Source organism: Entelurus aequoreus, linkage group LG16, assembly GCF_033978785.1.
Source record: "Entelurus aequoreus isolate RoL-2023_Sb linkage group LG16, RoL_Eaeq_v1.1, whole genome shotgun sequence".
In the NCBI taxonomy this organism is placed as follows: Eukaryota; Metazoa; Chordata; class Actinopteri; order Syngnathiformes; family Syngnathidae; genus Entelurus; species Entelurus aequoreus.
Window position 1 is genome coordinate 40,209,410 of NC_084746.1, and position 27,978 is coordinate 40,237,387.

General features: G+C 40.1%; 1 protein-coding gene across 1 annotated transcript in view; it reads left to right on the plus strand.

Annotated features, from left to right (window-relative positions):
- The window catches only part of LOC133630943 (collagen alpha-5(IV) chain-like), a 36,407-nt gene extending 8,825 nt beyond the window's left edge, over positions 1–27,582 (plus strand). The window contains exons 7-52 of the mRNA XM_062022820.1: positions 921–974; positions 2,047–2,073; positions 5,529–5,597; positions 5,706–5,768; positions 5,828–5,863; positions 5,934–5,978; positions 6,070–6,147; positions 6,241–6,294; positions 9,185–9,250; positions 9,623–9,667; positions 9,772–9,825; positions 9,902–9,949; positions 10,016–10,100; positions 10,170–10,205; positions 10,425–10,598; positions 15,191–15,280; positions 15,673–15,756; positions 15,866–15,936; positions 15,997–16,185; positions 16,274–16,445; positions 16,533–16,622; positions 16,694–16,801; positions 17,003–17,097; positions 17,175–17,325; positions 17,420–17,533; positions 17,615–17,779; positions 17,854–17,940; positions 18,016–18,150; positions 18,220–18,318; positions 18,400–18,498; positions 18,578–18,717; positions 18,790–18,919; positions 19,014–19,094; positions 19,177–19,275; positions 19,421–19,468; positions 19,651–19,833; positions 19,994–20,124; positions 22,450–22,522; positions 22,658–22,732; positions 22,803–22,928; positions 24,283–24,378; positions 24,443–24,652; positions 24,807–24,984; positions 26,737–26,851; positions 26,930–27,099; positions 27,178–27,582. Of these exons, the coding sequence (XP_061878804.1) occupies positions 921–974; positions 2,047–2,073; positions 5,529–5,597; positions 5,706–5,768; positions 5,828–5,863; positions 5,934–5,978; positions 6,070–6,147; positions 6,241–6,294; positions 9,185–9,250; positions 9,623–9,667; positions 9,772–9,825; positions 9,902–9,949; positions 10,016–10,100; positions 10,170–10,205; positions 10,425–10,598; positions 15,191–15,280; positions 15,673–15,756; positions 15,866–15,936; positions 15,997–16,185; positions 16,274–16,445; positions 16,533–16,622; positions 16,694–16,801; positions 17,003–17,097; positions 17,175–17,325; positions 17,420–17,533; positions 17,615–17,779; positions 17,854–17,940; positions 18,016–18,150; positions 18,220–18,318; positions 18,400–18,498; positions 18,578–18,717; positions 18,790–18,919; positions 19,014–19,094; positions 19,177–19,275; positions 19,421–19,468; positions 19,651–19,833; positions 19,994–20,124; positions 22,450–22,522; positions 22,658–22,732; positions 22,803–22,928; positions 24,283–24,378; positions 24,443–24,652; positions 24,807–24,984; positions 26,737–26,851; positions 26,930–27,099; positions 27,178–27,256 (4,617 nt within the window). The 3' untranslated portion in view covers positions 27,257–27,582. The remainder of the gene's footprint in view (positions 1–920; positions 975–2,046; positions 2,074–5,528; positions 5,598–5,705; positions 5,769–5,827; positions 5,864–5,933; positions 5,979–6,069; positions 6,148–6,240; positions 6,295–9,184; positions 9,251–9,622; positions 9,668–9,771; positions 9,826–9,901; positions 9,950–10,015; positions 10,101–10,169; positions 10,206–10,424; positions 10,599–15,190; positions 15,281–15,672; positions 15,757–15,865; positions 15,937–15,996; positions 16,186–16,273; positions 16,446–16,532; positions 16,623–16,693; positions 16,802–17,002; positions 17,098–17,174; positions 17,326–17,419; positions 17,534–17,614; positions 17,780–17,853; positions 17,941–18,015; positions 18,151–18,219; positions 18,319–18,399; positions 18,499–18,577; positions 18,718–18,789; positions 18,920–19,013; positions 19,095–19,176; positions 19,276–19,420; positions 19,469–19,650; positions 19,834–19,993; positions 20,125–22,449; positions 22,523–22,657; positions 22,733–22,802; positions 22,929–24,282; positions 24,379–24,442; positions 24,653–24,806; positions 24,985–26,736; positions 26,852–26,929; positions 27,100–27,177) is intronic.
- Positions 27,583–27,978: the final 396 nt, after the last annotated feature.

Consider the following 27,978-nt stretch of genomic DNA (forward strand, 5'->3'; position numbering starts at 1 on the left):
TTTTTTTATTAAATCCACATAAAAAACACAAGATACACTTACAATTAGTACACCAACCCAAAAAACCTCCCTCCCCCATTTACACTCATTCACACAAAAGGGTTGTTTCTTTCTGTTATTAATATTCTGGTTCCTACATTATATATCAATATATATCAATACCGTCTGCAAGGGATACAGTCCGTAAGCACACATGATTGTGCGTGCTGCTGGTCCACTAATAATACTAACCTTTAACAGTTAATTTTACACATTTTCATTAATTACTAGTTTCTATGTAACTGTTTTTATATTGTTTTACTTTCTTTTTTATTCAAGAAAATGTTTTTAATTTATTTATCTTATTTTATTTGATAATTTTTTTTAAAAAGTACCTTATCTTCACCATACCTGGTTGTCCAAATTAGGCATAATAATGTGTTAATTCCACGACTGTATATATCGGTTGATATCGGTATCGGTTGATATCGGTATCGGTAATTAAAGAGTTGGACAATATCGGCATATCGGATATCGGCAAAAAGCCATGATCGGACATCCCTAATATATATATATATATATATATATATATATATATATATATATATATATATATATATATATATATATATATATATATATATATATATATATATATATATATATATATATATATATATATATATATATACATACACATAAATACACAGAAATGTATATACACACACACACACCTACGTATAAATTGTATAATTCTTGAAAAAAAACTCTAAATATCATTAATGAATTGAGAGATTTCATGAAATAAATCAGTATTCAGTATGAAATAGTACCTATATAATATATTAAAAATGTGTAAAATAAATAAAAATTGGAATCATTAATATTGTATACAATAAGAGTACCTATAATTAAAAGAGGATGTTGTAATTCTTTTTTAGGGAGAAGACGGACTTCCTGGTGAACTGGGTGCCCCTGGACTTGATGGACCTCCAGTAAGAAATGATTGCACTATACAGTAGAACCTCTAAATATATATATATATATATATATATATATATATATATATATATATATATATATATATATATATATATATATATATATATATATATATATATATATATATATATATATATATATATATATATATATATATATATATATATATATTAACATATATATATATATATATATATATATATATATATATATATATATATATATATATATATATATATATATATATATATATATATATATATATATACATATATATATATATACATATGTATATAAATATATATATACATATATATACACAGATATACACAAACAGATATACACATTTATACATGTACACATACAGTACATATGTATATATACACACATATACATATATATATATATACATATATATATATATATATATATACATACATACATACATACATATACATATATATATATATATATATATATATATATATATATATATATATATATATATATATATATATATATATATATATATATATATATATATATATATATATATATATATACATACATACATACATACATACATACATACATACATATACATATATATATATATATATATATATATATATACCGGTATATATATATATATATATATATATATATATATATATATATATATATATATATATATATATATATATATATATATATATATATACACATAAAGTAAAATTTAAACATTTCAACATTCCCAGCTTTCATACAAGTGTAAAAAGAAGTCGAAATGCTGTTAATAGTGAAATGTAAAAATGAATTCAACTTTGATCAAAACTGACACTTCCTGCTTTAGAAGATTGTTGTTGAGGCTTATCCTAAGTGTCTGAAAAACGCCAAATGAAACACAAACCACATGTTTTGAAACACACGTTGTCACCTGCAGTCGTGCATGACGGCCATTCCAAAGTTTTGAACAACTTCCTCACTGTGTCTGATGTTCTACTGCATCACCCCATCAGAGAAGATGTTCACTGTTGTCCTCTGACTTTGCTCTTTCATCCACAGGGTCCACCGGGCGCTCCTGGACCAAAGGTAATCAAGTATTTGCTGCGCCAGCTGAGATCACTTGTTAAGTACTTTTTCTACAAGTGTCTTTTTGCAAAAGTGCACAGGCCGGCCCTTTTGGAAGGCAGTGGGAGAATATATTCATATGTGAGAAGATGACGTGAGCACTCCCTCGGCTCCCTCAGCTCATTTTGCAATATGTTGAAGAGGGACCACGAGGGGCTGCTATTGTACAATTCTGCCTTCCATCATGCACATGAAGGACCAGTTCTAGTTTGTCAAAAACATGAAACCTCCTCTTTTTAGGAACAATGATTTAGAGTGCATGAGAAACCATGGCCGTTTAGTGACCAAAATATTGTTCGCCGCACAATAGCAGGAGTTGTAATGGTGGTAAGGAACAAACTGCTGAGCCAGCATCCGTAGTTCAGCAACATGATGAAGCACATGTGGGGTGCACAAATCTGCTGGAAACAGACCCCTTCCAATGCAGTTATCTTTTGGACTTAACATCGGGAGGTTGCCTACAGCCACAGTATTGTTTTGTTTGTTTGACCCTGCGCTAATTAGAGACCTGGGGTTTTGTGGAAAACACACACCAAACAGGGATGGAAGATGATTGGATAGAGGTGCTGAATGGATGGATTGTGTTGCGTTATTCCGATAAAAGCACCTGGTCCCTCCTGCAAGATAAATGGGTTATACTTGTATAGCGCTTTTCTACCTTCAAGGTACTCAAAGCGCTTCGACACTCTTTCCACATTCACCCATTCACACACACATTCATCATCATCATCATTAGAGATGTCCGATAATATCAGCCTGCCGATAATATCGACCGATAAATGCTTTAAAATGTAATATCGGAAATTATTGGTATCGTTTTTTTTATTATCAGTATCGTTTTTTTTTTTTGGTTTTTTTTTATTTAATCAACATAAAAACAAGATACACTTACAATTAGTGCACCAACCCAAAAAACCTCCCTCCCCCATTTACACTCATTCACACAAAAGGGTTGTTTCTTTCTGTTATTAATATTCTGGTTCCTACATTATATATCAATATATATCAATACAGTCTGCAAGGGATACAGTCCGTAAGCACACATGATTGTGCGTGCTGCTGGTCCACTAATAGTACTAACCTTTAACAGTTAATTTTACTCATTTTCATTAATTACTAGTTTCTATGTAACTGTTTTTATATTGTTTTACTTTCTTTTTTATTCAAGAAAATGTTTTTAATGTATTTATCTTATTTTATTTCTTAAAAAGAACCTTATCTTTACCATACCTGGTTGTCCAAATTAGGCATAATAATGTGTTAATTCCATGACTGTATATATCGGTATCGGTTGATATCGGTATCGGTAATTAAAGAGTTGGACAATATCGGAATATCGGATATCAGCAAAAAGCCATTATCGGACATCCCTAATCATCATCGGCGGTCACTCGAAGCGAGTATGACGATCCTCCTGGTAGGGGGTATCCCTTTATGGAGGATGCCTGTGCGTGACTTTGTTTAATGTGGGGAGACTGGTGCACAGACAGTCACCACACGATCTTTGGCAAGATGACTGGAGACCCTTTTCTGCTGCAGCCTTCATCCACCATCCCAGCCGTTGTGACGCTCCATAGGGTTAGCAATCATCCTCCGCCTGTTCCACCGTTGAGGTCTTGGGTTGTTATTTCCCATAACTGGGCCCACATGGATGTGGGGGCGCCTTCTTCCGCCATCGCAGCCGTTGTGGTAGTTCTTACATCTACCGTCTTCCGCCTGCTTGCCATATTTTTGCTGAAAGGATTTAGTAGAGAACATCGACGATAAAGTTCGCAACTTTTGGTCGCTGATAAAAAAGCCTTGCCTGTACCGGAAGTAGCGTGACGTCACAGGTTGTGGAGCTCCTCACATCTGTACATTGTTTACAATCATGGCCAGCAGCAGCGAGAGCGATTCGGACCGAGAAAGCGACGATTACCCCATTAATTTGAGCGAGGATGAAAGATTCATGGATGAGGAAAGTGAGAGTGAAGGATTAGAGGGCAGTGGAAGCGATTCAGATAGGGAAGATGCTGTGAGAGGCGGGTGGGACCTGATATTCAGCTGGGAATGACTAAAACAGTAAATAACACAAGACATATATATACTCTATTAGCCACAACACAACCAGGCTTATATTTAACATGCCACAAATTAATCCCGCATAACAAACGCCTCCCCCCTCCCGTCCATATAACCTGCCAATACAAATCAAACACCCGCACAACACACTCAATCTCACAGCCCAAAGTACCGCTCACCTCCGCAAAGTTCATACAGCACATATATTTCCCCAAAGTCACGTACGTGACATGCACATAGCGGCACGCACGTACGGGCAAGCGATCAAATGTTTGGAAGCCGCAGCTGCGTACTCACGGTAGCGCGTATCCAACTCAAAGTCCTCCTGCTAAGAGTCTCTGTTGTCCCAGTTCTCTACGTGTTTGTGTTGCTGCAGCCGGCCGCTAATACACCGCTTCCCACCTACAGCTTTCTTCTTTGCTGTCTTCATTGTTCATTAAACAAATTGCAAAAGATTCACCAACACAGATGTCCAGAATACTGTGGAATTTTGCGATGAAAACAGATGACTTAATAGCTGGCCACCATGGTGTCCCAAAATGTCCGCTACAATCCGTGACGTCACGCGCAAACGTCATCATACCGAGACGTTTTCAGCAGGATATTTCATGGGAAATTTAAAATTGCACTTTACTAATCTAACCCGGCCGTATTGGCATGTGCTGCAATGTTAAGATTTCATCATTGATATATAAACTATCAGACTGCGTGGTCGGTAGTAGTGGCTTTCAGTAGGCCTTTAATGTCATGCCCAGGACACACATTCACACACTGATGGCGGGAGCTGCCATGCAAGGCCCTAACCAAGACCCATCAGGAGCAAGGGTGAAGTGTCTTGCTCAAGGACACAACGGACGTGACGAGGTTGGTAGAAGGTAGGGATCGAACTGGGAACCCTCAGGTTGCTGGCACGGCCACTCTACCAACCGCGCCACGCAGTCTCCATGCAGATGCAGAAATGGAAGAAAATAGTTGGTCACCTTTCTGCAAATTCTTCTTGGACTGCTACTTATGGACAAGGTTTTGTGAACACCACCCTTTTCAGATATAATACTGATGTATTAGTCATTAATAAATTAATCAATTATCACACCTAATGACAGCAAAGTGTACACTCACGAGGGTTGTGCAATATACACGATATCTAAGACTTAACCTTTTTGACCTCAGGGCCAAACTTTACCACTACAGAGGCCCCAGGGCCCACTTAAATATCAACACTGAATTAGTAATCGTGCTCTTGATTTAAATATACATACACATACACACAATTATCACTGGAGGACTACTTCACACGCTGCACACGGCAGGAAAATACAAACAAAGGCTAGCTTTCCTCACCTGCTTCTGTCCAGGGCAAGTCTCCAGAGTCGGTGAATGGAGCTCCAGGAGTACCAGGACCTCCTGGGACAAATGGAGAGCTGGTAAATGTTTTTGCACACATTGAAGTGTTGACAATATTCATAGAATAATAGTCAGAGTACACAACTTGGATGTTTCATGCGGAGGATCAAATAATCCTGGTGTTGTAGGGAGAGCCAGGTTTCCACGGACAATCAGGACCAAAGGGAGATCCAGGACTACGTGGTCCAGTTGTAAGTGAAAAAGTTAGGTTACATGTCTCAGGATCGATAAACGATGATTCCATGAACAGGGGTCTCCGGGCCGTGCAGGCGCTCCAGGGTCTAAGGTAAGTATGTACCGCAGCTTTAGATCTACAGAACAAAACTAGAACTCAAAACCTGTTTTTCTCCTTGTAGGGTCAAGAAGGCTTGGGCGCTACCCCAGGACCCCGTGGACTAAAGGTCTTTTGTTTTCACTAAAAACTGCATGATTACATTTTATAAAGTGATCTTTTTATTTCACACTTGAAATCTTCCATGAATGTTAATGTAGGGGAGACAAGGTCTACCAGGACCACCTGGACCCCCGGGTCGGATCAAGGACTACTTCACTCAGAGTCTTGTGTTGAAGGTAGAGTAGCGGTGCAGGAGACAACAGACACGTTATCATGTAGTGACTATTCAACACAACATCACGTATGTATTGTCATGACCTGTTGGCCAGGGGGCCAAGGGAGCCCAGGGCCACGCAGGAGACAAAGGTTGCAAAGGCGCTACGGTAAGTTTCTCCCACACAAAAGTCAAAGTAGGAGGAAAAAAAAGTTGTAAAGTGACAAGAATGTATACAATAAATAATAATTATATAATATAACATTTATATAAATAAGAGAGAGATATATTTATTTTTTTTGTGTATAATTTGTGTATTTTGTACAATTGTGACGTTTTTTTTTCTTTATAACTGTAAAATTGTTTTCCTTGTTAAAATATACTCTCATGAATTGTGATTATTTTTAATATTGTAGCTTTTTTGTCATTTTAGTATTATGGAAAAAAAAACAACCTTCATCTTGCAATATAAACATTTTTTACATAAAAATAAAAATGTATTCTCTAGTAATATTTTGAACTTAACTCCTGTAACTTTTTTCCTCCAAAAATATGACTTTTTTTTTGCAAAATTACAACTTCATTCTTATAAGGTTATGACATTTTTTCTTGTAATAACACGATTTAATGTTAATGTAACTTTTTTTCTCATAAAAGGACAATTTTATTCTTGTAAAAAAATAAAAAAGATTGGTCTTCTAAATATCACAACTGTTATTTCAGTGAAACATTTTTTATGCAATACTTACGCTTTGGTATTATAGTATTAGGAAGTGTTTCTTGTAAAATTACAGTATAACTTTTTTACTCATAAAATCAAAATGTTGAACTTGATTCCTGTAATATTACAACTTTACAAAAAACTGGTTAATGAGGCAGTTTTTTTTAAATTATTACTATAATAATGTACGTTTTGTTTCTCGTAAAATGACTGAAATGATTGTTGTAAAAATATATTTATATTTATTATATATATATTATATATTTATTTATAGTATATTTTCATTCTAAATACCTTAACTCTTATTCGAGTAAAATTAGTATTATTTTTTTTTAAATGTTATACTTCCGCTTTGGTATTATACTACTGGGAGGGTTTTCTTGTAAGATTATGACCATATTATTAGTGTAGTAGAACTTTTTTTTAACTCATAAGATAAACATTTTAAACTTGATTGCCGTAATATTAGAATGTTTTCACCCCAGAAATGACTTTTTTTCGTAGTAATACGACTGTTTATTGAGGCTGTTTTATTATTATAATGTAAGTTTTGTTTCTCAAAAAATGACGGCTTTATTCTTGCAAATAAATATTATATATTTTTTCTTGTAGTAATACGACTGTTTAAAAAGATGCTTTATTATTATTATTATAATAATCATCAATCAATGTTTATTTATACAGCCCTAAATTACAAGTGTCTCAAAGGACTGCACAAGCCACAACAACATCCTCGGTACAAAGCCCACATAAGGGCAAGGAAAACTCACCCCAGTGGGACGTCGATGTGAATGACTATGAGAAACCTTGGAGAGGACCGCATATGTGGGCAACACCCCCCGCCCCCTCTAGGGGAGACCGAAAGCAATGGATGTCGGATTCGAATTCGAATCGCGATTCAGAATCGATTCTCATTTTTAAAAAATCAATGTTTTTTTTCTTTTTTTTCCATTTATTTATTTATTTATTATTTTTATTTTTTTATTAATCAATCCAACAAAACAATACACAGCAATACCGTAGCAATGCAATACAATTCCAAAACCAAACCCGACCCAGCAACACTCAGCACTGCAATAAACAGAGCAATTGAGAGGAGACACAAACACGACACAGAACAAACCAAAAGTAGTGAAACAAAAATGAATATTATCAACAACAGTATCAATATTAGTTACAATTTCAACATAGCAGTGATTAAAAATCCCTCATTGACATTATCATTAGACATTTATAAAAAATTAAAAATAAATAATAGTTTTAGTGGCTTACACTTGCATCGCATCTCATAAGCTTGACAACACACTGTGTCCAATATTTTCACAAAGATAAAATAAGTCATATTTTTGGTTCATTTAATAGTTAAAACAAATTTACATTATTGCAATCAGTTGATAAAACATTGTCCTTTACAATTATAAAAGCTTTTTACAAAAATCTACTACTCTGCTTGCATGTCAGCAGACTGGGGTAGATCCTGCTGAAATTCTATGTATTGAATGAATAGAGAATCCTTTTGAATCGGGAAAATATCTGTTTTGAATCGAGAATCACGTTGAATCGAAAAAAATCGATTTTGAATCGAATCGTGACCCCAAGAATCGATATTGAATCGAATCGTGGGACACCCAAAGATTCGCAGCCTTAGTATATATATATCTATATATATATATATTATGCTTTGGTATCATATTATTTGTAGGTTTTTCTTGTAAAATGATGACCATATTCTTAGTAAAGTAGAAATGTTTTAACTTATGAAATAAAAATGTTTTTCCCGTATTATTAGAACTTTTTCCCTCCAAAAATATGATGTTTTTTCGTGTAACATTTAAACTACATTTTTGCAAAATCAGAACTTCATCCTCATAAGGTCATGACTTTTTTGTTCGCAATGATATGACTGTTTCATAAAATGAGTCCCTTTTTGTTATCATAATGCAAGTTTTGTTCCTCATTAAATGACAGCTTTTTTTCATGTAATAAAAAAAAAGATATTTTTCTTATTCTTATTATAGTAAAATACTTTTTGTTTTAATATAATACTTACACTTTGGTACAAGCAAGTTTTCCTTGTAAATTTACAACTTTATTCTTGTAATTTGGTAACTTGTAATTTGTCTTGCATAAGTACAACTTTATGGTCCCAAAACAAGCACTTCCTTCTCCTAGCATTACAAATTGTGTTATGTTAGGACGATTTCACTTTTTTCTTCGTAGTTTTTAAACACTTGCGCAAAATTACCACTATTTTTTTTATATTATGACTTTGTAATTCAGTGACTTTGTTCGCAGATTAGTAATTGAGTTTGGCCCTAAGTGTTTTCTTCCTCCCCAGGGAGACCCTGGTGAGGGCTCCTACACAAAAGGAGCAAAGGGAGGCCGAGGTCAACCAGGCGCAGAAGTAAGAAAATATTGCATTATGTGCTGTAGAGGTATTTAAATAGTGTATGTTGACCAGCAGAGGGCAGTAAAGTAAAGTACTGAAGTAAATAAATGTGTGTTGTCAGACTTGATTATTCTCTCACACCTTGAATGGCATCAAAGTGAAACTAGGATCATAGCAACATCTCTCTCCAAAGCAAAGCAGCCTCAGTGAAGAATGCAAGAGAGGACCTGGAGTCACAGCTTTTACGATGACTGGCACATAATGTGTCCCCAACAAAAAAAAAGTAGAAAATAAATGAAGGCCAGAGGCGCTGCGTCGACTGTTCTCTTCATAGCAAACACAAGTGTACCGACCCAACGTCCTCACTGAACTTCATTGTCCTTGCAGGGAAAGATGGGGAAGGATGGCGAACCTGGACAAGTTGGATTTATGGTGGGAGTGTTGTTTGCAGACCGTGTGTGTGTGTGTGTGTGTGTGTGTGTGTGTGTGTGTGTGTGTGTGTGTGTGTGTGTGTGCTGATAATAACTTGTGTTTAGGGAAGGTCCGGTCGTAGAGGTGATCCCGGATACCCAGGAACTCAAGGAGCAACGGTCAGTCATAATGACATCCATTCGTAACACAATCATTCTAATGGGTTTTATTAACTGTGTGCTCCGTCCTCTGCAGGGGGCAAAGGGGGATCGAGGTCTCCCTGGTCCACCGGGGGAACTAAAAGTAATCCTCCTAGTTTTCAATGCACAATATTTTCTAACATGATTTTCAAGCTCGTTCCATTTGTAGACAGTGGCACCTGTGGATGGACTACTAAAGGGCTACCCTGGGGAGCCAGGTCATCCAGGACAACCAGGACTGGTAGGACACCCAGGTATACGAACACAGGTCTGAGTTGAATGAGGGAATGCATCAAATGAAATGGGCTATTTTTCTTTTTTAGGTTTTGATGGATTTCCCGGACCTATTGGCCTGCCAGGTGCTTACTAATCGAGGACACATTTTTTAGAACACATAGCCACAGGAAATGACCTTGATGAAACTCCCTGAAACACCAGACCTCTGAAGCGTTGCTGTCGGACTACTGTACTATTTGACAGATTATCTTCGTGTTGTGTCCCAAGACTTTTGCCCATAACATGTACAAAATGCACCTACAGTATTTGCAGCTCATCATCTCTCACTACATTGTTTACAGGGGGATCACAGAACATTCCGGGTCCACCGGGTCCTGATGGTTTTCCGGGCCCGAAAGGGGATCCTGGAGAACCGGGCGAGATTTATACGGGGCCTACTGGTCCGGAAGGGGACCCCGGGGATCAAGGACCGACCGGGGATCAAGGCCCACGCAGCCCTCCCGAAAAAGGAAAACGTACGTGCAGATGTTTGAAGAGTCCATTTACACAAATGATGGTGGCATTCAAATTCATGAAATGTATTCTGCCAAAATGAAGGCCTTAAGTGGCATTACAACACGTAAGGACGTTAGTTAGTCAATACCAACGATAAATGAATATGAACTTAAGAACGTTGCGGTCATCGATAAATTGCTACATCTGTCTGTTTCGTTTTGTCGTCTGTGGCTTTTAAACTGTAGACAAGAGGTCTTGTAAGGTCCGAAGGCGGGAAAAGTGCTGCCTCCATAGTGGACAGTCCGCTGGACGGCAACACCAGACGGCTCTGGAGGTCCAAACCTGTAGACTGTAGACGCGTAGTCCTGAACTGTGACACCAGGTCATGTTCATGAGCAAGCTCTTTGTTTCGTTTTGTCGTCTGTGGCTTTCAAACTGGAGACAAGAGGTCTTGTAAGGTCCGAAGGCGGGAAAAGCGCTGCCTCCATAGCGGACACTCCGCTGGACGGCAACACCAGACGGCTCTGGAGGTCCAAACCTGTAGACTGTAGACGCGTAGTCCTGAACTGTGACACCAGGTCATGTTCATGAGGAAGCCGAGCTCGTTTCATACACGACTCCTTCGTTTCGGTCGCCAGTTCAACACACCTGAGCTAACTCGGCTAACATTAGCAACTCTCGTGGCAGAGACACCTCACGTGACCTACGGTGGCCTCGGGTGGACAAACAAGGCAATTCTCACATTCCCGCATTCCCACAGTAAATGGATTAGAGTTCCTTCAGCTGCCTGACGCTTTATACAAACATTTTAAACAACTGAGAGGGTGTAAAAATACAATTTATTCAAGATGTTAAATTGACTTAAGTTTATTTTTAATGCATCTAAAGGGTTTATTGGCATTTTTCCAAATATCATTCCATGACATCCATCCATCCATTTTCTATGACATGTCTTTTTGAATTCCTAGTTTTGATGTTCGTTTATTATTCCATAAAACATTTTAACTTTTTCTAAATTGTTTTAAATAAAACTTGTCCTCCAGTTCGTGGCTATTATAAGTCATATTTTCAGAGGATATGCATTTTACAGCATGTTTTGCAGAGATAACATTTTAAAAATGACTTCTAGGTAAATTATATTGATCAACTAATTCAGAATTGGATGTTTATTTACAGGTCTTAAGTGCAGTTCCTTTTTCAACCATTTTTGATTGAAGGTACTGTGTGATGATTGACAGGTTGAAACGTTTAATTGGCCATTGTCTGCGGCATGCGCACAACGTCAGAACACAGGATGTTACTACAGAAAAATAGATAAATATAAATAAATTCTCACATGAAACATACTTGCGGGACAATTCTAATTCACTAGATGGTAAAAGTTAATGTAAACATTTCAACATTATTATTTTGAAATTCGTACTCAGTGGCCTAGTGGTTAGAGTGTCCCCTGAGATCGGTAGGTTGTGAGTTCAATCCCCGGCCGAGTCATACCAAAGACTATAAAAATGGGACCCATTACCTCCCTGATGGACTGGGGGTTAAATCACCAAAAATGATTCCCGGGCGCGACCACCGCTGCTGCTCACTGCTCCCCTCACCTCCGAGGGGGTGATCAAGGGTGATGGGTCAACAATTTCGCCACACCTAGTGTGTGTGTGACAATCATTGGTACTTTAACTTTAACTTATACAGACACTTGTAATATTTTGACTATATATATAATAAGCATATACATGTTTTAAAGTGGCATTAAAAAAAATGTAATGAGATTTGCTGATAGCTTTAGGAACCCTGGATGGGGATTTATGATGATATTAATCTACATTTAAAACACTTCCTTGTGGTCTGGATAATATGTATTGGATAGGCTTTAACGTACATTTGGCTCGACAGTCGTGTATTGCTCTTTTACATTTACACCACAAGTTGGAAGAATAACGTCACAGCCAAATTGTGAGCGCTCCATGTACGAGGTCGGAAATCAAGTTGGCCGCGTCCACGAAAGCTATTTTTGCGCTTGCCTTGTCTGACTATAAACCACTCATGGAGAAATATGCACTCTTTTAAAACGCTAATGCTAGCAGTGAATGTATAAAACACATACAAATAAATGTAGTTTACACAACAGTAACGTTACCATATACAAACGTACAAAAATAAATACATAAAATACGGGGCGGCATAGCTCGGTTGGTAGAGTGGCCGTGCCAGCAACTTGAGGGTTCCAGGTACGATTCCGGCCTCTGCCATCCTAGTCACTGCCGTTGTGTCCTTGGGCAAGACACTTTACCCACCTGCTCCCAGTGCCACCCACACTGGTTTAAATGTAACTTAGATATTGGGTTTCACTATGTAAAGCGCTTCGAGTCACTAGAGAAAAGCGCTATATAAATATGATTCACTTCACTACATCGTATATGGCTGATCTAGTGCAACAAAAACTAATCAGAAGTGCTAATAACGGATATTATAGAAACGTATATCATTGTTTACATTCAAAGCAGCCATTTTTTAAACCAACTCGGTTGGTGAGAATGCTCTGACTTTCCGAGTGGGAAATCCGACCTCAAGAGGCGTTCCAGTACAAATGAAACTCCGACTTCCCAGTACAAATGGAGCGCACTATTATGACCCGTTTTTTGAGTCCATTCTGGAGGCGTTCCCAGATTGCAAATGAAACGACGCCCCACCCTCTCCAAATTAATCATCATTTTACTGTTGAAAATGGACACTGTTTAAATATATATCTTCAAGTCGTCACCGCTATTTTTCTTTCTCCTGCACACAATATATGGATTTAAAGGCCTACTGAAAGCCACTACTACCGACCACGCAGTCTGATAGTTTATATATCAATGATGAAATCTTAACATTGAAACACATGCCAATACGGCCGGGTTAGATTAGTAAAGTGCAATTTTAAATTTCCCACAAAATATTTTGCTGAAAACGTCTCGGTATGATGACGTTTGCGCGTGACGTCACAGATCGTGCGGACATATTGGGACAGCATTGTGGCCAGCTATTAAGTCGCCTGTTTTCATCGCAAAATTCCACAGTATTCTGGACATCTGTGTTGGTGAATCTGTTGCAATTTGTTTAATGAACAATGAAGACAGCAAAGAAGAAAGCTGTAGGTGGGATCGGTGTATTAGCGGCTGGCTGCAGCAACACAACCAGGAGGACTTTGAGTTGGATAGCAGACGCGCTACCGTGAGTACGCAGCTTTGGCTTCCAAACATTTGATCGCTTGCCCGTACGTGGGTGCCGCTATGTGCATGTCACGTACGTAACTTTGGGGAAATATATGTGCTGTATGAACTTTACGGATGTGAACGGTACTTTGGGCTGTGGGATTGAGTGTGTTGTGCGGGTGTTTGATTTGTATTGGTGGGTTATATGGACGGGAGGGCGGAGGTGTTTGTTGTGCGGATTAATTTGTGGCATATTAAATATAAGCCTGGTTGTGTTGTGGCTAATAGAGTATATATATGTCTTGTGTTTATTTACTGTTTTAGTCATTCCCAGCTGAATATCAGGTCCCACCCACCTCTCACAGCATCTTCCCTATCTGAATCCCTTCCACTGCTCTCTAATCCTTCACTCTCACTTTCCTCATCCACGAATCTTTCATCCTCGCTCAAATTAATGGGGTAATCGTCGCTTCCTCGGTCCGAATCGCTCTCGCTGCTGCTGGCCATGATTGTAAACAATGTGCAGATGTGAGGCGCTCCACAACCTGTGACGTCACGCTACTTCCGGTACAGGCAAGGCTTTTTTATCAGCTACCAAAAGTTGCGAACTTTATCGTCGATGTTCTCTACTAAATCCTTTCAGCAAAAATATGGCAATATCGCGAAATGATCAAGTATGACACATAGAATGGACCTGCTATCCCCGTTTAAATAAGAACATTTCATTTCAGTAGGCCTTTAACATTAGGTACACCTGCACACCAGGGATCAATTCAAACTCTTTTCAAGTCACAAGAGACAAAATACATCACAGAGTCCCCTATTCCTGACCCCACTGTAGATAGGTAGATACCACTCATGATACTTCTAATGCAGCGGCTGCTATTTTGGGGCATTGATAAAGAGCTAAAGTTAGGAGCTGGCCTACAGCCACAGCTGTTTTTGTCAATGATTCTTGACTCTGTATGAATCAGAGAGCCTGGCACTTATATTCTTATGTTCGTCACCAGAGGCCAATAAATAATATATACCTTCGCAAAGATAATGATTGACAGTCAGTGATTTGAACAATTTGCTAATAGTGTGTTGAACTGCACTTGCTAATATAAAGTGATTGATACGCTTTCCTTTTTCTGCTCTGTTACAGCCTGATAAACTGTTTCTCCACATAACACAGCAACAAGGGGGATTAAAAAATATGGACTAAATATGACTTTTTATTGTATTTTTATAGCACCTATGTGCAACATTTTATGTCTGTTCGCTCTCTTTGACATCAAACGGTCTCAGCAGAGAGCATTTGCTGCAAAGCCAAACAAATGCTGCAACAGGCGCTCATTGTGATTCAATATGAAGCATATTCAGCTAAATGCAGAGAAAAGAATGCTATGTTGAACTGTCAGTGTTGCTTGCAGCTTGCACAACGGTCAGAGGTCAGCCAGGAAGCAAGGGAGTCCGTGGGATCTCAGGACCGGCTGGATATGACGGGGTGTTTGGAATGAAAGGTGGGAAAATAACACTTTGTTTACTTTGAGATGTTGGTTGATGGAGCAAAGTGCTAATACTCAGTGGCCTAGTGGTTAGAGTGTCCGCCCTGAGATCGGTAGGTCATGAGTTCAAACCCCGGCCGAGTCATACCAAAGACTATAAAAATGGGACCCGTTACCTCCCTGCCTGGCACTCAGCATCAAGGGTTGGAATTGGGGGTTAAATCACCAAAAATGACTCCCGGACCCGGCCACCGCTGCTGCCCACTGCTTCCCTCACCTCCCAGGGGGTGATCAAGGGTGATGGGTCAAATGCAGAGAATAATTTCACCACACCTAGTGTGTGTGTGACAATCATTGGTACTTTAACTTTTAATTATTTGAAGTACAATAACTGTTTTTTTTAACAGGTGAAAAGGGTAAGCCTTGCTATGAGTGCACAGGAACAGGAGAACCAGGTTTACCCGGTCCACCTGGCACACCAGGACTACCAGGTAAAAGGAGATATCAGTTATTCCGCTCTTTCCAAACATTCAAAGTAGTCAACATCAAATCCCAAAGATAAGTTTGTACCAGTAGTAAATGTTTTCTCTACACTGTCAGGATATAATCAAGGACCGGGAGATAAAGGTGATCTGGGCTTCCCGGGACTCCAGGGCTTCCCTGGAAATCCGGTAAGAAAATATAAATTGAATAAATTTAGTTTTTGTTGAATTATTCCTTCTTCTGTTAAGGGTCCTGTTGGGAGAACAGGCGTTCCAGGCCTTCCCGGGGCAAAAGGGGAACCATATTCCGATACCAGTCCAGGGATAAAAGGGGAGAAAGGAGATCAAGGATACTGTGGCAGTATCGGAAGAGACGGTCGCCCTGGGTATCCAGGGTTGTCTGGTCTCAAAGGTGTCCAAGGTCCTCCAGGGGATTCCGTGGGAAGCTTTTCTTTTTCCTTCAAACATTTTTTCTAAACTTTTGATCAAATATGGATTATAAAAGGCATTTGTATTCTTTTTGTAGTATCCCTACCAGGGTGGAGAAGGAGACAAAGGTTTCTCAGGTCCACCTGGGCTTACAGGTAGATCAGGTCCACAAGGCTACCCTGGGGCAGTTGGATATGGGCCTACTGGACCTCCAGGAACTAAGGGAGATTTTGGAGTACCTGGATTTCTGGGACAACCTGGAATTCCAGGTGAATAAACATTTTGACCTACAGTATAGTACCTCTGAAAGACAGGCAGTCGAACATTGTGCGGCCTTTCTTCTGTTTCACTGGTAGGTCAGAAAGGAGAACCGAGCTCCATCTACATCAAAGGTCTTCCTGGGCCCCGTGGATTTACAGGTCTACCTGGATCACCAGGCAGGCCAGGTAATTTGCATGGTTATATCAGTGCAATAATCTAATATCATTTGATGTGACAAAGACAAACTTATATCCAGGTGTTCCAGGGGCGCCAGGTTTCATTGGCATACCAGGCTCCCCGGGACAGAAAGGGGAAGCTGGCGATGCATCATTTCCTGGACGCCCAGGGGCTCATGGAGAGAAAGGTTGTGGATACTCACCCAAATTAGCCACTTTGGATTTTACACTCATGCTTAGTGTTGCACTATAGTACTGTACTACAAGTGTGTGTGTGTGTGTGTGTGTGTGTGTGTGTGTGTGTGTGTGTGTGTGTGTGTGTGTGTGTGTGTGTGTGTGTGTGTGTGTGTGTGTGTGTGTGTGTGTGTGTGTGTGTGTGTGTTATACAGGTGAGAAGGGTATGATTGGTTTCCCAGGTCTCACAGGTGTGGGTCCACCTGGTCGGCCAGGTCAACAAGGCCCTCCAGGTCTTCCAGGATTGAAAGTCAGTGATACAAAAGTAACCTCGACAGTCAAGTATTTACCAAATACCAAGGTTTAAGGTTCTACTTCTTCACCGAGGGTGATAGCGGTTATGGATACCCGGGCCCCAAAGGCCTTCCAGGACTACGTGGAGATGATGGGGTTCAAGGATCTGGAGGCGACCCGGGAATCTCTGGGCTCCCTGGAAACCCGGGGTTACCAGGAAATCAAGGGTCACCAGGAGAAAGAGGTTCTTAAAGTCCTTAGTCAGTTAAATAGTGATGACAATGAATCCCATCCTAAAAAAACCACATGTTCGGATGTTTTCACATCATGCATTTCAGGAATTAAAGGGTTAGTTGGACCTCCAGGACCAACGGGTGCTAAAGGATCATGTAATTCGTCTCTTTCGGGACCAGCAGGACCAGCAGGACCAGATGGCACAACAGGGCATCCGGGTATGTGTTCCATTGTTGTTTTTAATCACCTGATCATCATTGTGTGTTGTCAATGCATCTTTGCCACACCCCCTTTCAAAGGAACCATTGGATTGCCAGGTGAAAAGGGAAACAAAGGCTTTCCTGGGTTTGGTAAGCCAGGCCTACCAGGTGAGCCTGGTCCTCCTGGGCCAACTGTGCCAGGTCCCCAAGGAAATACTGGTCCAAAAGGATTTAGGGGCCAAAACGGGCTACCGGGCCAACCAGGTAAGGCAGAAATCTACTGCAGTGAGAACTCATTCTACATTTAGATCTCTGTTAATTAACTTATTTTTTCTCAGGACCCAGGGGAGACGCAGGACCAGATGGGTTACAAGTATTTGGGCCACAGGGATTGCCTGGAATTATCGGACCACCAGGCCAAATAGGTAGATCAGGAATTCATAGAAAAACTTTACATACAAGAAGAGCCAGGTTTACTATTTTCAAATTAAATTGTATAGGTGACCCTGGTCCTGATGGAATCAAAGGTTCCTGGGGCCCACCAGGAATGATTGGTGACCCTGGTGAAAGGGGTCCTCCTGGGCCTCAAGCTCCACTACCGTTGATTGGGCCCAAAGGAGAGCCTGGCTGGCCAGGTGGTCTAATTTCCATTTCATTCGAATGCATCTTATAATGTACTGATATTTTAGCGATTCTGTCTAAAGGTGACCCAGGTGCAGTTGGTTTTTGGGGAGATCCTGGAAGTACTGGAGAAAACGGACCAAGGGGAAATACTGGAGCACCAGGGAGGCCCGGACAAAAAGGTACATATTTTTCACCCCAAAATTCAATACAATGCTAAAATGAAAAATTATTTGACATTCTGTGTTCTTATTGGTGCTCAGGTCCCACAGGTGAGCCTGGTTTTGATGGTGCAGTTTTCACAAAAGGAAACCAAGGACCTACAGGTATCACAGGAGATCCAGGGATCAGAGGCAGCACTGGTAAGAATCACAATTTGGTTTAAGTTCAACCACCTGGTTTTTATCATTATTGATATGTGTGTCGTTAATGCTCTCATAGGGCCAAAGGGGTCAAAAGGAGATCAAGGTAACCATGGAGCGCCAGGCATAAATGGGATACCAGGTCGAAGAGGTTACCAAGGTGAAAAGGGAGAACCAAATTATCGTGGATATGGCCCACCAGGACCACTTGGACAAAAGGTGTAAAAGTTATTTTTTTCCACAATTAAATGTATGTGCTAATTAGAAATAATGATTGTTCATTGTCCTTAGGGGGAACCAGGAATAAGCCATATTCATACAATGAAGGGTCACAAAGGAGAGCCTGGTATTGTTGGGCCAGTGGGTTTAAAGCCAGGAAGTTCTGGCTTTAAAGGAGAACCGGGACCTGATGGACAAAATGGTTCCTATCACCAGCAATGTGTTAAAAGTGGATATATGCCATTTAAATGCTATTAACAGTGTATTGTCTTTTATCCCAACACCTTCTGCTCCAGGTTCTCCAGGCAATTGTGGGCCAAGAGGTTTAAATGGGATTCAAGGAAGGAAAGGAGTCCCAGGGCCAAATGGACCATCAGGCAAATTCCTTATTAAATAGCTGACAGCAAATTTAGACTGAATTAGTCTGCATTTTATTCATTGCCTTGTGTGTGACATTAGGTGTCCAAGGCCCACCAGGTCCTCTTGGTTCTCCAGGTTCCAAAGGTAACCAGGGACGGGACGGGATTCCAGGACCATCAGGGCAAAAAGGAGATACAAGTGAGACATGGGAAAAGTTATGTGTGTCGCAAGGATGAGTTCATGTCCATTCTGTAGTTAGTGTTGTAGTTCTGAACAAATGTGGTGGCAAATGGAGCTTCCAATGTCCTGGCTGCAATTGACATGTATTCCTTCTTGTCTACAGTTGTATTAGGGGGCCCACCTGGTCCACGTGGTCTTCCTGGTAAACTAGGTATGTTTTAAACTTAGAAGCTCTCTGCCAGAACGCTTCGTTTCCCCAACGCTTTACTTATTGAGAATCATGTAACGTTTGAGCAGAATGTTCATAACTAGCGACTTATGAACATACAGTAGGCTAAAACTGAGCATTGCCTTTCAATTCACCAACATGGACTCATGTTCCTTTTTCTATAGGGGATCCTGGGTATCCTGGTTCTCCTGGCTTGCCTGGCACAGGACCTCCTGGAGCAAGAGGAGAGAAAGGACCTTCAGGTGGACGTGGAGTACCTGGTCAGAGGGGACCACCGGGAAGAGAGGGGGCATGTTTTCCTGGGACAAAAGGAGACCATGGACCTCATGGTGGTCACGGTAGGCCAGGTAAGCAGCTAACATATTTTTCGTTCCTTGGCCTCCATGACACTCCACACCATCATCTCAAAACAATTTAATTACCGAAGCAATCTGATGGTTTTTCATACTATAAAACACTTTTATGTGTTCGACTTGCATGAAACTCTTCGTTTTTGTTATATGAAAGGCTCTCGCGGGCCACCTGGACCTCCAGGCCCCCCAGCATTCGGTTTGAAAGGAGACAGAGGAGACCCGGGCCCTACAGGGATTCCTGGTTACACTGGACCCCTAGGAGAGACCGGCATTCCTGGTCCATCTGTGAGCTGAAGTCATAATCTGAAGTATTTTTTTACCAGGGATTGACCGATTATCAGCCGGGCCAATTATCTGTGCCTATATTTGGCATTTTAACATATATCGGCATCAGACTTTTTTTTATCAATATCGTTTGTTTTGTTTTTTCAATATTGACAATGAATAGTAATATTTCATCTCTTTTATCACCATTGCTATCATTTCAAATGTATTAACCATCAAACAACGTCTGCCATTTTTATTCCGACGGACCCAATTAAAACTGGTCAGTTTGGCTCAGATGCAGTCTCTAGCCTTCTCGCGGCCACGGCACCATCTGATTGGTTACGCAAACTGCACATGAGTAGGAGACAGAGCCAATCAAAAGCAATTTTGTGTTGGTTACGCAAACCATGCGGTAAGAGGCAAAGCCATTCAGAAGCCAAGGTCTTAGGCCGGCTCGTCAAACTCACGGCAGAGAATGTGTACGAATGTGTCGAAGCTACGTAAAATCAGAAAACTCTCAGAATTGTAATAAAGGTCCCAGTGTCAGTCTATTACATGTCACAATTACTAATATTGTTACTATAAGCAGAATACAGGGAAAAAAAACTAATGAACATAAGCGGCGGCTCTGCTAGCTCATAGTACCTTACTATGTGTCTGTGAATCACTCGAAACAAAACTGCTGAAAATAGCAATATGGAAACGAGTTAGAGTAGAGTAGGGTTGTACGGTATACCGGTATTAGTATAGTACTGCGATACTAATTAATCATATTCGGTACTATACCGCCTCTGAAAAGTACCGGTCCGCCAATAATGTAGACATAATAATACAATGATAAATGACACAATATGTTACTGAATACGTCAGCAGCTAAATTAAGAGTCTTTGTTTGTTTACTTACTACTAAAAAACAAGTTGTCTTGCATGTTCACTATTTTATTTAAGGACAAATAAGAAATATATGTTTAATGTACCCTCAGATTTTTGGTTAAAATAACGCCAATAATGCAATTTTTTGTGGTCCCCTTTATTTAGAAAAGTACCGAAAAGTATCGAAATTATTTTGGTACCGGTACCAAAATATTGGTATCGGGACAACACTAGAGTAGAGGAATGTTTGTGTGATAAAGGGATTAGTCAGACTGGTTTTATTGCAGGGACACACAAAGAGGATAAAGAATAGCTACGCGCAGTTGTCGTTTACGCGCAGTTGACGATAATAAACCTACTCAGTGGCTTAGTGGTTAGAGTGTCCGCCCTGAGATCGGTAGGTTGTGAGTTCAAACCCCAGCCGAGTCATACCAAAGACTATAAAAATGGGACCAATTACCTCCCTGCTTGGCACTCAGCATCAAGGGTTGGAATTGGGGGTTAAATCACCAAAAATTATTCCCGGGTGCGGCATCGCTGCTGCCCACTGCTCCCCTCACCTCCCAGGGGGTGAACAAGGGGATGGGTCAAATGCAGAGGACAAATTTCACCACACCTAGTGTGTGTGTGACAATCATTGGTACTTTAACTTTAACTTAAATAATACAAAATGTGGAAGGAAGTTGTTGATGTAATCTATGTTTCTACCTAAATATTGCTTTTGATGATTCGTACATTACGTTTTGTGTGTCAATGTCAACACTTGCGAATTTGAATCACTTCATTATTCACAGTTAAATGGTAAATGGGTTATACTCGTATAGCGCTTTTCTACCTTCAAGGTACTTAAAGCGCTTTGACACTATTTCCACATTCACCCATTCACACACACATTCACATACTGATGGCGGGAGCTGCCATGCAAGGTGCTAACCATGGCCCATCAGGAGCAAGGGTGAAGTGTCTTGCTCAAGGACACAACGGACGTGACGAGGTTGGTAGAAGGTGGGGATTGAACCAGGAACCCTCAGCTTGCTGGAACGGCCACTCTCCCAACCGCACCACGCCGTCCCCAAGGTCACAGTTGACGTTATGAAGATACAAATTATTTCAGGGATACAAAACTTCAGGAAGCTAATTTTAAAAAAAAATATGTATTCACCTTTATAAGAGACGTTACTGTGCCAAGAAACTCCTTGCACTTTTTGTTTGTAAATAAACATGCTTCATGCATTTACACAGAGTTAAGTGTTGGAGTTTGTATTAGTATTATTCTAAATTTGAACGCCAATTTGTCAATTTTACTGGAGATGAATATTAGCTCCAAATATCGGTGATCGGCCTCTATCACCGCTAATAATCGCTATCGGCCGTGGAAAAACCATATCGGTCAATCTCAAATTTTTACCACCCAAAATATTTCTAGAGGAAGTCTTTGAATAAACTACTTTGTCTGATTCACTTCTCCAGGGTCCAAAAGGCCGACCTGGGTATCAAGGACCAAGAGGTGATTCTGGCCTTCCCGGAATCCATGGGTTGCCTGGTAAAGAATATTTTTATACATACCACATTCAGATGTTAGTCTTTGGGTGCAACACCACCTCCAATATCTTACTCAGACAAGCACTTGTCCTTGCATGACTGAGGATAAACACAATTTAACATGTTCCTTATTTAGGTGATAGGGGAGACCCTGGATACATCCCGGGCCCAACGGGTCCACCTGGGGTGAGAGGTTTTCCAGGACGACCAGGTTTGTCGAACATGAGATAAAATGAGGGTTCAAAGTGAAAATAAATTCTACAACACTTCTTTTTCTTCAGGCATCAAAGGTAATCCAGGGTATGGCAAGGTGATACGTGAACCTGGACCCCCTGGCTTACATGGTCCTCGTGGCGACACTGGACCGCCTGGAAACACTGGCCCAGAAGGACCAGCAGGCCCACGAGGTTCGATTGAAATACTGTCATGTACAATACAGTGGAAACTCGATTTACGATCGTAATTGTTTCTTGAACATGGTTCATAAAAGTTTGTATAGTGAAGCAGAGCTCCCTATAAGAAACAATGTAAACATGAATAAATGGTTATAGCCTCGAAAAAAATATATCAAACCAACATAATCTATTTGTTATCCAAACAACACAACAACAAAAGAAGCTTAAATGTCAATGCGCTCACACACACAAAACTCCCCTTGCCTTCGGTGTTCTCCAAAACGTTAACAACCATGTTGCTAAATTGAAAAACAAAACAAGGAAAATGTTTTTTGCCTGGTGTCGGAGTCAGCGAATATTTGTGGCTTTTTTTTTTTAATGGTAAGGGAGTTTTGGAGTGGTAATATAGCAGTGGCTTCATATTACAAACACTGCTTGCATTAGCACAAACTAGCAGTGTGAGCTGATCCTTCATAGGCTTGCCTGTCCTCTTTCTAAACTTTTCACACCACCCACGGCTCGCATTTGGCAAATTCAGCAACTGTATAAACGTCATTCTTATTTACAGTGGTTGCAAATTGTAGACTAATTCTTCCGTATTTGCGAGCCAAATCAACAACGCGTGCGACACTGCCGTGCCGTATTCCTCTCAAATAGTCCTTTCTAAGTCCACGGCGAACCCCACCATCTTTTCAGGCTCTTTTTTCTGACTTTTTGGACCCACATTGAACAACACAATAGACAAAATTGGGGTAGTGGCAAGAAAAAAGATACGTGCTGAAGCACATAAAACTGACGACCGAGTAATGACTGCGTAAATAGGATGTGACGTAAGCGGCCCAGACTCTTTAAAAAGGAAGTAATGCCATTAAAATGGCAGCGCACTAAGACTTCCAACATCATGCAAAATAAATAAATGGATGAAGTGTTCATACGCTGAAATATGGTTCGCATACAGAGCCATATTTGGCGCGATGTAAAGATTCGTAAACCGAACAGGTAGCTAAGAGGTGTTCGTAAATCAAGATTCCACTGTACTTGTGTACACAAATTAAGCCTTAGCAGCACAGTCAGGTAGTGGTTATTACGCCCGTCTCACAGTCATTAGATTATTAGATTCAGGTTCAAAACATGTTTCCAGGTCCTTCCACCCACAATCCAAACACATGCATGTTAGCCAAGGTGTGACTATGAGTCTGAATGGTTGTTTGCATATCACCTGTAAGTGGATTGGTAACCAATCCAATCCAATGTCAGCTGGGGTATGCTTTATCTCAGCCACGACACTTAAGAGATAAAAACAATATAGAAAATGGATGGATGGATTTACATGCCCATGAGATTTTGGATGTTTTCTTTTTCTTAGGTCTCACGGGTGTAAAGGGAGTTCGAGGTTCCAGCCAAGTAGGACCACCTGGATTTACAGGTCACAAGGGAGATAAAGGAGAAGCTGGTGTGCCAGGTGTGTTTGCATTGACAAATGTTTTTGCGCATGTACTGTAATACAATCTGCTTTCCCTTTGTAGGTCTTCCAGGCGGACCTGGAGATCCTGGTAACAAGGGTCCTCTTGGGTTACCAGGCAAAGGTGGCTCACGCTATGTAAGCAGCTTCCTGGTAGCACGACACAGTCAGAGCAGCCAAGTGCCAGCGTGCCCAGCAGGCACCAGTCAAATATACAGTGGTTACTCTTTCCTCTTCATCAACGGAAACGAGCGCGCTCACGGCCAGGATCTTGGTAAGAAAAAGCATCATCCGCAAATATCTTTCGTACCGTTAACTCGAGTCTGTGGCCAAACGTAACCTGGTATGCATGTCCAGAAAAACTAACTGAGAATCAAACTATAAAAATCCTTCCTCTGCCCCATTTAACAATTCAAACTGTCTCTCAGGGACTTCGGGAAGCTGCCTTCCTCGATTCTCCACCATGCCTTTCCTCTTCTGCGACACGGAAACAAACTGCCGCTATGCCTCTCGTAACGACTACTCCTATTGGCTGTCAACTGATGCCCCTATGTTACCCTCCATGGTTGCCATCGTGGGAAACAGCCTGCCTTTGTACATCAGCAGGTGGCACAAAAAATATATTTTTAAAATATAATTATGTAGCCTGTGTGGCTTTAAATGACTACCAAAGACCCAAACATTTGGGCTCTCCAGTGCTTGTCCCAAGCAGGAAGAGCATTTTCTGTCAAAACGGAACCAAAACAAACCAAGCAATTTGGAAAAATCCCTGGTTGGATGAGCACATCAACATGCTTCTCTAATTGGTAGAGTAGATTGACACTTAAAGTAGCAGTAGAGTGGAAAAACAAGTTGCATTTATATAGAAGCTATTATCATATATATTTGATGTATGACACTGAAAGACTCCCAAAGTTTGCGAATAAATAGATATGATCAAAATAGTCTCAATCTCATAGAGATTCCTGAGCCATTTTAAGAGATAATGAACTAGCCAGTCACGTGGTCGTGTGAAGTAGAGGTAGGAACCACAGATCCCTTCCCTACCAACAACAATGCTAATCATGCAGACTTTGTGGGAGCCAACAACGATTACTTTGGGACAAATGATGGTCCAGAACCATATATTTTTTATCCTGAATATAAGGAGAGTGAGCTACAAGTTTTAGAAGCTTTGCTAAACAGATCCAACTTTAGTGAAACACTAAGCATCATGTAGCAGTATTGCTAAGTGCTAAAAACAAGAAATACAAACTGCAAACATAACGATTGCTTACTGTACGATGTCTGCTATCACTGCGATGACGACTAATAGGATGTCCATACCTTTCTGTTTAAATGAATAATTAATTTTAATCCACACAAAGGATTAAAAAAAAAGTTGCTGTTATATTGTGTTTGTCTCCGGGTATTACCTGAATGTCACAGATGAAAAACTTCTAAATCCGCCTATTATCCAGATGAGAGGCATGATTTATAATCTAGAATACATTTGACGGGGCGAGACGCGATGATGTGGGAGCAGAACAGCAGAAAACAAGACCTCAATGCTGCAGAAGCTTCTTCTTCTTTACAGTTTTATGGAAGTTTGCATTCATATACTGTATGTTGCATTACTGCCATCTTCAATTTCATTTTATAATTATATTAAAGTGAAGCATAAACTATAGTTAGCTCACGGTTTTCCATGCTAAAAATACTTTGGCTCTTTTAGCGCTTATAAGAACAGCATTTCTAATATTTAGTTAATATTCAGGTCTCAAGATGGAAATAGAGTAATGTTTGCAGATTTTGGATGGTTATTTATAGAGGCGAAAGAGTAATTCCCCGATTGACTCCATTGTTAGCTGACTTTTTATTTAATTTATTTACGACTTAGAATGTATAAAAAAAAACAAAAACATATGTGTTCATGTCTTATATAGGATTGTGAATGATGGAGAGCACATGTCTTTCTAATGTTTGCGTATTTCCAGTATGACTGATCTAATAATATGGTCAGAGTGCAGAAGTGTTACTACACTGACGTCAATCTCCGAAAATAGCCGAAGGTATTTGGAGCGGAATAATTAAAATGGCTGACTTAAATTTGTGGCATTTTGTGATGCTTAGACGGTGTTTTCACATACTTTGCGGATTGTAAACACAATTGGATCTGGTTTCATGATACAATGAAACACAATTAAGCATATAAAGTCAACTTGTTTTTCCTTTAATGGCAACCAGTCTATGTTGTAGGCTAGTCTTTTGCCCTTAGTGGTCCAAAACAAAGATGGCTGTATGAGTATTGCATTCTTGTTTGTTGGTTTTTTTAATGTATTTGTGGGACCAAACCAAACAGTTTTCACTCTTTTTTAGGTGCTCGGTGTGTGAGACTACCTCAAATGTCATAGCAGTTCACAGTCAGACAACTCTGATACCAGAATGTCCCAGAAGCTGGGAGTCCCTCTGGACTGGATATTCATTTGTCATGGTAAAGATTGGTATAAGAGCATCCGCTCCATTTTCAATTTACTATGCAATTGTCAACCTTTGGCCTTCATCCATCCAGCAAACAGGTGCCGGTGCCGAAGGCTCATCCCAGCCGCTGATTTCTCCAGGGTCATGCCTTGAACATTTCCGCCAAGTACCGTTCATAGAGTGTCATGGTAGGGGGACATGCAACTACTACCCTGATTCCTACAGCTACTGGCTGGCGTCAGTAAGCACCGGCATGTTCAGGTAAAATTACAAAGAGGACAAACTTTGCAGCTACTTTTGAAAATAATATATAATGGTTGTTTGTTTCTCCTTTGACAGTAAACCTGTTCCTCGGACGGTGAAGGGGCCTTCTCAAGAAAGTGTCATTGGTCGTTGTCGGGTGTGCCGCAAACAATAGCAAACGAAGAAAGACAAGTGCAACTTCACAGAATTGTAAATACCCATTTGAAGCAGTATTTTTACAGATGTATTAAGCCAAACCACTTCTGTCTGTCACTCAGACATAGCATCAAACAATTGTTAAACAGCAAGTAAATGTTTGTTTTTTTGGAATTTACCAGTTGTTTTTCACTGATATAGAAAACATAATGTTCAGAAAACACACATTAGGTTTTTTTTTGGTTGTTAAAAACAAATCTTGAATAAGAGGTTTTGTCTTGTATTCAGGGACATCTCCAATCTAGGTCAATAAAAAGTATTCCCTTGAGATTCAGTGAAAAACCACCTACTGTACGATATTATTGTCAGGAGCTGGAACGTAGCTTTAGTGGACGGGAGGCAGACGGTTAGTAAAAATAATCCATCCATCCATTTTCTACGGCTTGTACCTTTTTGGGGTCGCTGGAGCCTATCTCAGCTGCATTTGGGCGGAAGGCGGGGTACACCTTGGACAAGTCGCCACCTCATCACAGGGCCAACACAGATATAGACAACATTCACACTCACATTCACACACTAGGGACCATTTAGTGTTGCCAATCAACCTATCCCCAGGTGCATGTCTTTGGAGGTGGGAGGAAGCCGGAGTACCTGCTACATGCAAACTCCACACAGAAAGATCCAGAGCTCGGGATTGAACCCAGGACTGCTCAGGACCTTCGTATTGTAAGGCACATGCAC